This window comes from Equus caballus, chromosome 15 (assembly GCF_041296265.1).
Source record: "Equus caballus isolate H_3958 breed thoroughbred chromosome 15, TB-T2T, whole genome shotgun sequence".
Taxonomy (NCBI): Eukaryota; Metazoa; Chordata; class Mammalia; order Perissodactyla; family Equidae; genus Equus; species Equus caballus.
The window spans coordinates 53,420,878-53,432,998 of NC_091698.1; the positions used below are offsets into that span (position 1 = coordinate 53,420,878).

The 12,121-nt window shown below is 35.1% G+C and overlaps 1 protein-coding gene and 1 non-coding gene across 13 annotated transcripts in view; one reads left to right on the forward strand and one right to left on the reverse strand.

The window, feature by feature from the left end:
- Positions 1-12,121, forward strand: part of VPS54 (VPS54 subunit of GARP complex) — a 107,135-nt gene that overhangs the window by 83,181 nt on the left and 11,833 nt on the right. For 6 of the 12 annotated variants that reach the window (XR_011426025.1, XR_011426027.1, XM_023618995.2 and 3 more), the window contains 5 exons: positions 2,369-2,432; positions 5,038-5,143; positions 6,053-6,140; positions 6,706-6,827; positions 6,941-7,021. Coding sequence is in view for 7 of the 12 variants with exons in the window: in XM_023618995.2 (XP_023474763.1) it covers positions 2,369-2,432; positions 5,038-5,143; positions 6,053-6,140; positions 6,706-6,827; positions 6,941-7,021 (461 nt within the window). In the remaining 5 variants the exon portion in view is untranslated. Of the gene's footprint in view, positions 1-2,368; positions 2,433-5,037; positions 5,144-5,398; positions 5,503-6,052; positions 6,141-6,705; positions 6,828-6,940; positions 7,022-12,121 lie in introns of all 12 variants that reach the window. The other 6 variants (XR_011426026.1, XM_023618997.2, XM_070235373.1 and 3 more) reach the window with 3 other exon arrangements.
- LOC111768257 (small nucleolar RNA SNORA25) lies at positions 9,115-9,238 on the reverse strand. The gene has a single exon (XR_002800436.1). It is a non-coding gene; the product is annotated as a small nucleolar RNA SNORA25 (small nucleolar RNA).

Sequence of the window (12,121 nt, forward strand, 5' to 3'; positions counted from 1 at the left end):
CAGATTGTAGTTCAGTGCTGAGTAACTTGAAGATGAGGAAGAGAAGGCAAATGTAGCTTACTTTTTTAACAAGTTTGGCTGTGAAGGGAAATTGAGTGATGAAGTGGCAGCTAGAGACATAAGAGAAATTACAGAGATTATTATTACCTTAATCCACTCAGGGAGGTGAGAAAAGAGTTTTAAGGTAGGAGAAGCTGAATTATATTTATGCTTAACAGAAGAGGGAAGAAGGTTAATTTAGGAAAAGAGTGAAACAGAGTGATTGTGGGGCAGGGCCTCTGGAATTGAATCCAAAGTTCAAAAGAAAGGCTATCTCTTCTACCACTGTGACAAGAGAGAAGGGGTTAAGGACAGGTGTAAAATAGGTTAATTCATATAGGGCAGAGAGAGGAATTGAGGAAATTTAGTAAATTTCTGTTGTCTAGTGACCATTTTCAGTGGAAAACAATGTTGTGTGGTAATCACAGTTTTTTGATTGTGTGATATTAGCAAAGCAAAAGCACTCAGGTAGCAAAGATTGAAAGAAAAATAAAACACTCTGATCATTCTAAATCACAAGTTTAACATTAGAAGACTTATCACTCATCTACTCTTTAAAGCCATATTTGACTGACTTCACACTGTTTGAGGTGCTGTGCTAGATAACTAAGATATGTTTTCTGTCCTTGAACAGCTCATGGGCTTGCAATCCACTGTGATGCAAACGTATTGATTTTTGAATTAAAATGATAAATATAGAGTGATTGAATTAACCATGTATTTTTCCTGCAAAGTGAAGTATTTACTTTCACTCCCTTTTTGGAGGATACTGACAGTAGGAGGTTTCTCTTACATACCCTGCTTCTGTCCCAGTCTATTTTTTTTCCTCTGAGAGAGAAGAAAGTATATGCTGTAGAAGTCCATTAACATTTTACTAGTTCTTACCAAGTTAAGGATCCTTGGTTATTATTCATTCATCCACCATCCATTTATTGAGTTACTAGCAACTTGGCTAGGCACTGGGGAAATGAAGGTTAATGGATAGCGGTTAATAATAATTGAGTGCTTATTTGATGGTAGACAATTTGTTCTAAACACTTACTCTCATTTACTGGTCCATGAGCTAGAGACTGTTAGTGTGTATTCTCATTTAACACATATGGAAACTGAGGCACCAAGAGGTTAAACAACTTGCTTAAAGTTACATAGCTAGGAAGTGGTAGAGCTGGGGTCTAAATTCAGGCAGACTGACTTTAGGGCTCTTTCTCTTAACTACTATGCTATGCCACCTCACTGTAATATATAGAATTGGGTAAGACACAATCCTGATCCTCAAAAAATTTACTCTGAGGGGCTGGCCCCATGGCCGAGTGGTTAAGTTTGCGCGCTCTGCTGCAGATGGCCCAGTGTTTCGTTGGTTCAAATCCTGGGCGCAGACATGGCACTGCTCATCAAACCACGCTGAGGCAGCATCCCACATGCCACAACTAGAAGGACCCACAACGAAGAACATACAACTATGTACTGGGGGGCTTTGGGAGAAAAAGGAAATAAATAAAATCTTTAAAAAAAAAATTTTACTCTGACATACAGAGTGAATTGTGGTTAGAAATTATATCACACTGGATTTTTTTGCTTGAAAGAAACGAGGAAGTAGACATTTACTGTCTTAGAGCTCAAAGGGCCTTGAAGCTTAGGTAAGTGTGACAGCTTGCCTATGGTAATCTAATTAATTTGGCTGATTCAGGAAAATAATCTGGCCCACTGTTCTTTTCACCTGAACATGCTGAATTTTGTTTTATAACGATAAGAAATACCACATGCTGAAAATAAAGTAACTTCTGGATTAAAATCTTGAAAATTAAATATATAATCTCTCCATTTAATATAGGAATTAACTTGTATTCTAAGAATTATAATAAAGAAAAGACAACCAGTTGAAACGCTAGTTCTGCCTTTTGAAACTGATAACATTTTTTTTTCTTTACTACTTACTGGTTATCTACCATGTGCCAGACCTAGAAGATAGGCAGTTTGTAATCATTATCTGTATCATGAGCAACAACCCTGAAAGACAGACATTGTTATCCATGTTTAATGGCTACAGGTATTAAGGCTCAAAGAAGTTAGGTAGTTGGCCCACAGTCATGTGTCCAGTAATTGTCAGTACTGGAACTCAAATCCAAATCTCTCTGTTTTTAAACCCAATATGCTTCATATACTTTGTGCCACATTGCTTCCCAAGAAGTATTTATTTTCAGATATGAAATGGTTCCAGGCCCTAAATAGGAAGTATCTTCTTCAGTTTTTTCCTAGTTTAAATTTTTTCTCCAGTATTTTGTTTCATCTTGTATCTATGTCTCTCTTGTTTCTTTGCTTTATTCTCAAGCTACAGAAGAAAGGAAACCAGCTGAAGTTCTCATTGTTGAGGGACAGCAGTATGCTGTTGTTGGGTAAGTGACACTTTTCTTTTTTAGTTGAGTCATTTATTTAAAACGTAGGTCTTCTAGTTCCCCCTTGATGTGAATTGGAAATTTTGGATTAACAATTTTAAAGCCTTCAAAGAATTTAAAGGAAATCTTACGATTCCATTTTATTTTCTGTATTTTGTGGTATTCTATATCCGTAAGGGACTATACTTGCTTAAGAAAAAAGAGGTTTGTTGATTTTTCCCATATAACAGAAAATCTGGAGGTACACAATCCAAGGATGGTAGAGTGGCTCCAAGATGTTATTAGTATCTCAAGCTCTTTCTGTCTTTTTTTCTGCAGCTTTTTTAGTGTGTGTATATAGCATAGGAGTTAAGTTGTGGGCTCTGGAGTCAGACTGCTTAGGTTTGAATCTCAGGGTCTCTGTTATTCTTTGTGACCTTGGGCAGGTTACTCTATGTGCCTCGGTTCCCCTATCTGTAAAACCAAATGTTGAAAATAGTACTAGACTTAGAATTATTGTGAAATTAAACAAGTAATTCATATACAGCATTTAGTACAGTTCTAGCACCTAATAAGAAGTTGATAGTTGTTGGTAGTTATTTCCATTATCGTCATTTGTCACTAGGTCTTTTACTCTTTTACCAATAATAATATTTCAAATTCAGGTTAACTAAGAAAAATATAAATTCCAGTGTTGTTTGTCTAGTACTACATGCCTTTTATTAAGTGAGTAATTAAAATAATATCTTCAGATTCTCTAACAGCACTTCATAGTTTATTTTCCTATGTATGATCTCATTTGATCTCAACAACCACATGTAAAATAGACATTTCAGGGATTATTGTTCTCTTTCTACAGTTAAAAGTATTGAAACTTAGAAGGTTAAATGGTTAATATAAAATGACCCAAATGGAACCAGAATTAAAATCAAGGTCTAGTTCCCAGTATCTAGACCAGAATTCTTTTTCACTTTTCTTCTTTTTTTCTTGTCGCCATATTAGTCTTTTCTGAAATAGCAATCCCCTCCAGGAAGAATGGATGATCCTCTGCTTGTAACTCTATGTGCCTCTATGGTGGCACTTTCTGCAGCGTATCAGAATTATTTCTTTATATAATATATATCTCCCTGGTTATACTCTGAGTTCCTTTAAGGTGGGAATCATATCTTACCATTTTATTTATTTTTTGTCATCTAATAAGCCTTCAAAAAATATAAATAGGGGCTGGCCTGGTGGTTAAGTTCGTGTGCTCTGCTTCAGAGTCCCAGAGTCCTTGCAGGTTCCGATCCCAGGCACAGACCTACACGCCATTCATCAAGCCATGCTGTGCTGGCATCCTACATACAAAATAGAGGAAGATTAGTACAGATGTTAGCTCAGTGACAATCTTCCTCAAGCAAAAAGAAGAAGATTGGCCCTGAGCTAACATCTGTTGTCAATCTTCCTCACCAAAAAATATATATATACATACATATAATTGATGCATTTTCCCAATATATATTATGCAGAACTCTGAAGTATACCCATTGTAAACCAAAGCTTCCATTTTTTCTCCTCTGGAGTTCTTTTCGGTTTCTGGCAGGACAGAACTTTTTTCAATCTCCCTGTAGTAATCTCATCCCTTCAATCTAATGCTTTCTCTCCTTTACCTATTATCTTGTTACTCTTCCCATGCTTGATGGAAATCGTCCCCTCTGGCTGTCTGGCTTTCTGGCACTTTAAGCAAAGAGACTGCTGCTGAAAAATTGAATTCTGTTTAAAGGGGCAATATTATATCTTCTGAGAGAAGATTACAAAAGATAAGCAATTGACTCCTACCCAGTAAAGCACACTCTAGGAGTATGCATTGAGAGTAATATATGGTCTGACAATTATGCTGTTATAAAGGCTAGACACTCTCTTTCTTGAATCACTACTTCCTGATATCCTTCAGACTTTTATAAGACATTATTTTACATGGATCGCTCATTTCTGAGCATCTCATTGAACTTAGATGTTCTATAATGTATTGCTCTTTTCTCCTTAATTTCAGTCTTACTTAACGTCTCAGTACTGTCTCTTTTCAACTTATGACATGTCCTGCTCATGAGCTGATAACTTTCTCATCTTTGGAGAACCTTTTGTGACTTACCAATAAACTTCTCAGGAGATACGTTGTTCTTAGAAGCCACAGTTTCTCTTTCATCTCACTAAGAAAGTTGGGACTTGGTTCCCTTCATTAATTCAAGTTATGACTGAGGGCTTATTATGATCAGAAACACTGGGTAGACTTTTTGTCAGTCTTTCTGAATTGGCCAAGAGATGGGATACCTGCCTTATCAAAGAGATTACTTAATAAGAATGCCAAACAGAGGGTGATGTGCTCATAGCACAAAATTTAAGCAGGAACTCATTCTCAATGTCATGCACGTGCTGACTCTGCAATTGCATGACCCTGAAATTGAGAGCCTCCTTAATTTTGCCCCATGGGAATCACTCTTGCCTCACGCTAGTCCCTGCTCTGCTGCTCTTGTAGGTAAAACACATAATTTAACAGTTACCAAGATCAGTATTGATTTTTATATGCTGAATCAGTTTGATTTTTCTTATTCTGACTGCTTACTGGATCATCTTTCTTTTCTTATAGAACTGTATTGCTGTTGATAAGAATTATCCTTGAATATTGCCAGTGTGTGGATAATATCCCATCTGTTACTACTGACATGCTTACTCGTCTGTCAGATTTATTGAAGGTGTGTATGATTTCACTCTGTTACGGAAAAATAGTTGGAAGAAGTATTTCATTAGGTTGTGACTAAACTTCCAACTTTGACATTTCAAGGTTAATATCTTTAAGACATTAATTTTGTGACATTTGATTGTGGTTGAATCACAACATGTTACTGGAAGAAGGCCGCCTGCTTCCTTCTCACTCTGCATTTAGTGATTCCTCATTACACCCTAGACTTGTTAATGACATTGGAGACAGGAGATGATTTGTTCGTTAGGTGCTGAACATGACTGAGGCCACTTAGGTCCAAAAACCTGGACTGGTTTCAAATGTGCATGGAAGGAATTCACTGAACTTTACAAGTAAATTCATCTCACTAAGGTTAGAGATTTTTCTTAAACCATTTTTTTCAGAACCATTGATGTAAAATGAAAATGTGATAATTTTATTCAGCTATTTCTTAATTTAATTCAGCCATTTCTTATTAACAAATATTTTTAACTGCTAGCATAAAGAAAAGGCTTTATTTTTTAAAAATGTCTCATCTATCAATTAATTCTGCCCCGAGATTGAGTTCTCATATTTTAGTCCAGAAAGATTTTGTTGCCCTTTTGAAAATGGGACTGTCCGATAAGAATGACTTAAACTGAACTAGTTTTGTGAATGCAAATTAAAGATTAATTTCTAAACAAATTGTTTTTAGAATTTCTCAACTTTTTTCCTGCCAGACAGTAAATATCGTTTAGAAACACCCTTCTCCCCCTTTTTTATCATTATGTGAATAGGTTCTAATTGCTCCTACCAGAAAATTCATTTGATCCTTGAATGGGAGGAAAGAAGAATGTATTTTTAAAACTGTTAACCCATCGCCAGCATATAAACAATAATTTTAAATAAATTGTCATTGTTGTTTTTCTCCTTCCTTTGTTAGTACTTCAATTCAAGAAGTTGCCAGTTAGTTCTTGGAGCTGGTGCACTGCAAGTTGTTGGACTAAAAACAATAACTACAAAAAATTTGGGTATGGATTATTGCATTTAATTCACCTGCTGAGATGTTACAATGATGTTACTATACTCATTGTGTTTTTATTATACTTGATTTTTTTTGGCTTTAACCCAAGGCTCCAAAAGTAGCAAATGCTACTTCACTCTTTTCTGTATTACCGTAATTGAAAACTTAACTTGTGGAGAAATGTTATAAGAAATTTCCACTCCAACAAATAGAAGTTATTTGGAAGTTTGACCACTATAGAAAGTGTTAAGATGTAATAATGTATGAAGTACTTGGGAGTGAAAGGTATCAGAATATCAGAAGAGAATCAGTTGTCCCATTAGCTTACTCGTGCCAGTAATACTCACAACTTGAGTCCATTGGAAAAAGCAGTGTGTTCCTTACATTATTCGGTACCAAATGATTTTCCTACACAAAATGAAATATGTTGTTTTCTGCCACTATATTCTTCATTTATGAAATAACTGGAGTCTGTATAAAATTGACATATTTTGCTTAATTTGATATGTAATTAAAGTTAACTAATATCCTTTTTTGTTTCTCCATAATAAATTCACTGCCTGGATCTTCAGCTCTTTCTTCACGCTGTTTGCAGTTAATTGTGCACTACATTCCTGTGATCCGGGCTCATTTTGAAGCTCGACTACAGCCTAAGCAATATAGCATGCTTAGGCATTTTGATCATATCACTAAGGTACTTTTCCATATATTTTCTACTGGAGTTTCATAAATTTAATTCCTTAATTGTTAGGTATTTTTTAGGTATGTCTCAGGGACTTTAAAATATAACATTATTTCTCATTACAGGACTACCATGACCACATAGCTGAAATATCAGCTAAGCTTGTAGCGATAATGGATAGCTTATTTGACAAGCTATTATCTAAGGTAATGATTTATGGAAATTATTGAGCTTTGCTTAAAAGTATTGTGACTTTCACAATTGCCTAAGAAATCAAATTCTTCACGATTTAGGGAAAAAACTCAATAAAATATTCAGAATGCCCAAGTAATTGATATTCATCTCTTTAAGGGATGGAGGGAGGGAGATAATTTCAAGGATGATAGAAATCCTATACAAAAGTAATTTTATATTAGCTGCATTGACAAATATATACCTTCTTCAAAACCAATTTTAGTCTGAAGGCCTTCCAGAGACAGAAAGAACAAAGATCAAAATGGAGAAAAAAGTAAATAAATTATTTGTGATAAAGTATGTCACTTTATTTTTCAGACTAAAAAGGCAGAGTCTGAGGTGCTGTATTAATAATTTTCCTCATAGATAGTCAATTTCAATATTCATTTCTTGTTTGCTTCTCATTCCCAATAAGTCATTAAGAGAAGCAATGTTTTCCAAAGGATTCTCAATTACACTGGGAGGATATCTTCAGAAAATGTCACTTAATCAGCCCCAGTCACTTTTACCCTATCCCTCACTCTTTCCTTTTCCTAACTTCTTCAATAAGTCTTAGAGAGAAAGCGGAAATTTCACAACTTGAAAGTTTTAAAGTTATTTAGTTGATACTTTTTGGCCAAGAGCATGTTTAGAGTAATCTTATAATGCAAGACACTTTGATAGGCTTTTCCTTCTACTTGGATCCTTTAGATTCTGAGGTGGCAGGAGCAGCAGGCAAAAATCATGAAAGGGCACAATAGAATGGTGCCCATTCACGCCCACAGACATGTGCCTAAACCTTTGAAGATGACTGTGAGAAAGCAGTGCTTGGAAAATAAGATTGTGTTTCTTTCATAGTTCTCCAAATTTTTGGTCACAGGACCACTTTACATTCTTAAAAATAATCGAGGGCCCCAAAGAGCTTTGTTTATGCAAATTGCACTAATCAGTAAGTTCCATATTAGAAATTAAAACTAATAAAAATTTAAAACACAAGAATACACAAACACATTCCATTAGCCTTCAGAATGATATCATGACAAGTTATCTAAAAATCCCCACTATTCAACCATGAGAGAATGAGAGTGAAAAAGATAGTAACATCTTAGTATTATTATGGAAATGATTTTTATCTCACAGATTCCTGGAAAGAGTCTGACTCCCAGGTGTCCCCAGATTACATTTTGAGAACCTCTGGTGTAGTTGATAGATAACAAAGAAGTTTTATGCTTCTCTTTTAAGAAGCTTAAGGAATTTATAGTTATGTGCAAACATACCTATGTTATACTATGCCTGTTAAATTAGTTTCTAGTTTTGTGTGGAGAAAAATTACTGTTGTTTAGAAATTCTTTGTTTTCTTCATGATTGCCAAGTACAGGCTAAATTCAAAAGCACTTCTATTCCACCAGTTTTCTTTTTGATACACGGCATTCTTCTGTGTACCATAAGTCAGAAACAATACGTTGTGACTGCCCTCACGAAGTGTACCATCTAACATGGCAGAAGACTATAAATACCTAACAATGTAGAATACAGTAAATGTTGAATAGTAGAACTAGTAATACGCTGTGGAATATAATGAAGCAAAACCAAAAAAGTACCAGGACTCTTAAAAGCCTGATTTTATTCGATCAGTTTGGTCATACAGAGATTTTGAACAAGAATTGGGATGTGGCTTGCCTTTTTCCTGTGACAACTCACTTTATGCTTTTCTTTTTTTTGGCACTGAAAGATAAACAGAATTATTTAATGAGCTTCCCGTATGTTTATCTCCTATATTTAACAGTCATTATTATTTGCTTTTTTTGCTAAAATATTTTATAATAATTTTGAGGTATTTTGATATTTTATCCCTAAATAATTGTGTGTATTTCTAAAAACTAAGGAGATTTTCCTATATAATCACACTATCATATCACCCCCAAGAAAATTAACAATAATTCCTTAATATCATCCAACACCTATTCCTATTTGAAACTTATCAGTTGTCTCAAAATGTCTTTTTTATATAGATATGTATTTTTTAAACTTGAGAGACATTTTATTCACTTTCCCACAACACCTGTCATGGGTATAAGCAGCTAAACCTTATATTTCCTCAGGAAAACATAGCACTATTGAGTGACTGTTATATCCTATGGAGAACTTCAGGTTTTGGTCACAGCATTAAGAGCTGGTTTTGGTCCAACAAGCCCTTTTTGAAATGACCTATCCAAAATGTCTTTTTATAATAACTGGTTTGAACAAAGGCTTCTACATGGCCTATATATTGCATTTGGTTGTTAGGTCTCTTAAGTCTTTTATAAACCTCAAACACTCCCCCCACTTTTAAATTTTTTTTTTTCAATGTCAAGAATGTGCCTAGACTTTTGCAATTTAATGTTTTCTCTATTACCTTCCCCACTGATGAGTTCTCCTGTTACCCTGACATGTGACATTCTCCCTGTACTAACAAGTCTCTCCTTGCCACTTCCTGTCCTATTTGCTTTCGTAGGTTGCCCAGGAGTTTGGCCCTGTTTTTAATTCGTACCAAAAGTAGCAGACAGTGTTTGGTTTGGGTTAGCTTGTCAGTTTTTAGCTCTTCGTTTTTTTATCTGAAAATTTAATTTGGAGAAAGAAAGATAACACAGTAATATAATATAGGCTAATTCTAAGAAGCTAATAATACGGTACCATTGCTTGGGTAGAATGAAACATTAACATCTAATTGTACTCCTGGCTAGACTAATGGCCCACGCACCATTCATTCATTAAGTTAAATTGCGTTAGGTAACGGAGTTACACAAGAGTGAAGCCTTCGATCTTGTCCTCAAATGGTAAAATATTTAGTAGGAAAATTTTGTCAATAACTATACGAAGAGGTAGAATATGTAAAGTGTCGTAAGTAAGGAATCAATTTAGTGCTATTGGAGCTTTTAATGCTTTGGAAGAGATGGTTGCCAGCCTGGGAGGGAAATCTAAGAAAGCTTTCTGGGTGAGGCATGCATATAAGTTTTGCTTTTAAAGATATGCATGATTAGAGCAAATGAAGTTGAAGTGAAGAGATACTGTGAGGTGACAGCATGAACAGACATGTTGGTAGGAATCATAAGAAGGAAGTTTAGTGTCAGGCTTTTGGAGTCAGATAGACCTAAGCTCAAATTCCATGTTTGTCACGTATTAGCCATTGAAGGACCTTGGGCAAATTATTCATCTCCTTAAGCTTCAGTTTCTATTTCTAAATGGGGATAATAATAGAGCCTCATAGGTTGTCATGAGGATTAATGAGATTATATACGTGGAGTGTTTTTCTTTTATCATGTGTCTGACTGTAGCACTATCCAGTAAATGTCAACTGTTAATGCTTTTGCTGTTGTTGTTAATAATAACAAAGGTGAATAATTCCATTTAGCTGATGTATTAGGGTGGGTGAATCCAGGAGTGGGAGATACGTTGGAAAAATAGTGGACAGCTTGGACTACCAGTGGAAAGCTAAGCAATTTAAGTCAGGCTTATGTAGGTATAATTTACATTCAGTAAAATTCAGTCCTTCTAAGGATGTAGTTTGATGACTTTGACAAATGTTACACAGTAGTGGAACTACGACAATCCAGATACAGAAGAGTGCCATCGCTGTTAAAGATTCTCTTGGACACATTTACAGTCAGTCCTCTCCCCACATCCCCAAACCTTGACTAACACTGATCTGATTTTTGTCCATATAGTATTACCTTTTCCAGAATGTCCTATAAATGGAATTATACAGAATATAGCCTGTTGTCCCAGGCTCTTTTGATTTAGCGTAACGCTTTTGAAATTCATGGATGTTCTAGTGTGTGCTAATGGTTTGTTTCTTTGTAATATAGAGCAATATCCGTTGTATCGATGAAGCACTATCCCTTCAACAGTTGGTAGACTTTTGAGCTGTCTCTGGTTTTTGGCTGTTTTCAATAATGCTGATATAAACATTCATGTGCACGTGTTTGTGTGGGCATATGTTTTCATTTCTTTTGTGTAAATACCGTGGGATAGATTGATGGTTGTATAGAAACGTAAAACTTTATTAAAAACTGACAAATTATTTTCCAAAGTGATTGTACCATTTTGCCTTCCTACTTTGATGTATAAGATTCCTAGGTGCTGTTCAGCTTTACCAGAACTTTCTATTGTCTGTCTGTTTTTTGTTAGTCCTCTAGTAAGTAAGTGAGTAATAGCTCACTGTGGTTTTAATTTACATAATACTAATGTGTTGAGCATCTTTTCATGTGTTAGTTTGCCATCCATATATTTTCTTTGGTAAATTGTTCAAAATTTTACTCATTTTTAAAAATTATGTTTTCTTATTATTGACTTGTGAAAGTTCTTTATATATCTTGGATACAAGTCCTTTATCAATGTGTTTTTTAAGTGTTTTCTCACAATCTGTGGGTTTTCTTTTCATTTTCTTAACAGTGTCTTGCAGAGAGCAGTTTTTAATTTTGATGAACTACAGCTTATCATTTTTTCTTTTATTGTTCATGATTCTTCTCCTAAGAAATGTTTGTATAATCCAATACATAGATATTTTCCACTGTTTCCTTCCAGAAGTTTTATTGTTTTAGGTTTTATAAATATAAGTCTATGATCCAATTCTAGTTAATTTTTGTATATAGTGCAAAGTATGAGTCAGTGTTCATTTTTTTGGGTAGTTCCAGTACCTTTTGTTGAAAAGACTATCCTTTCTCCATTGGCACCTTTGTAGAAAATCAGTCGACTCTTTTTGTGTGGGTCTATTTTTGGACTTTTTTCCATTTCATTGATCTTTACAGCAGTACCACACTGTCTTAACTACTGTAGCATTATTATAATTCTTGAAATGAGGTAAGGTGAGTCCTTGGATGTAGAGCCTTTCAGTGTTCCTGTTCCTCCTCCAGTGGAAGTCAACCTGTGCTTTGATTGGTATATGATCCTGGGCTTAAGGTGTTTTTGTCCTTCTCTCAGGAGCAGCCATGATTTGCTTCTACCGCTCACACAGTGGGCCCAGGGATGAAAAAGTCTGGTGCCACTTCTCAGTGACTTCATACTTTTCCTCTGTACAAGAGGAGGGTTTGGGGAAGTGGGTGGCATTTACTCTT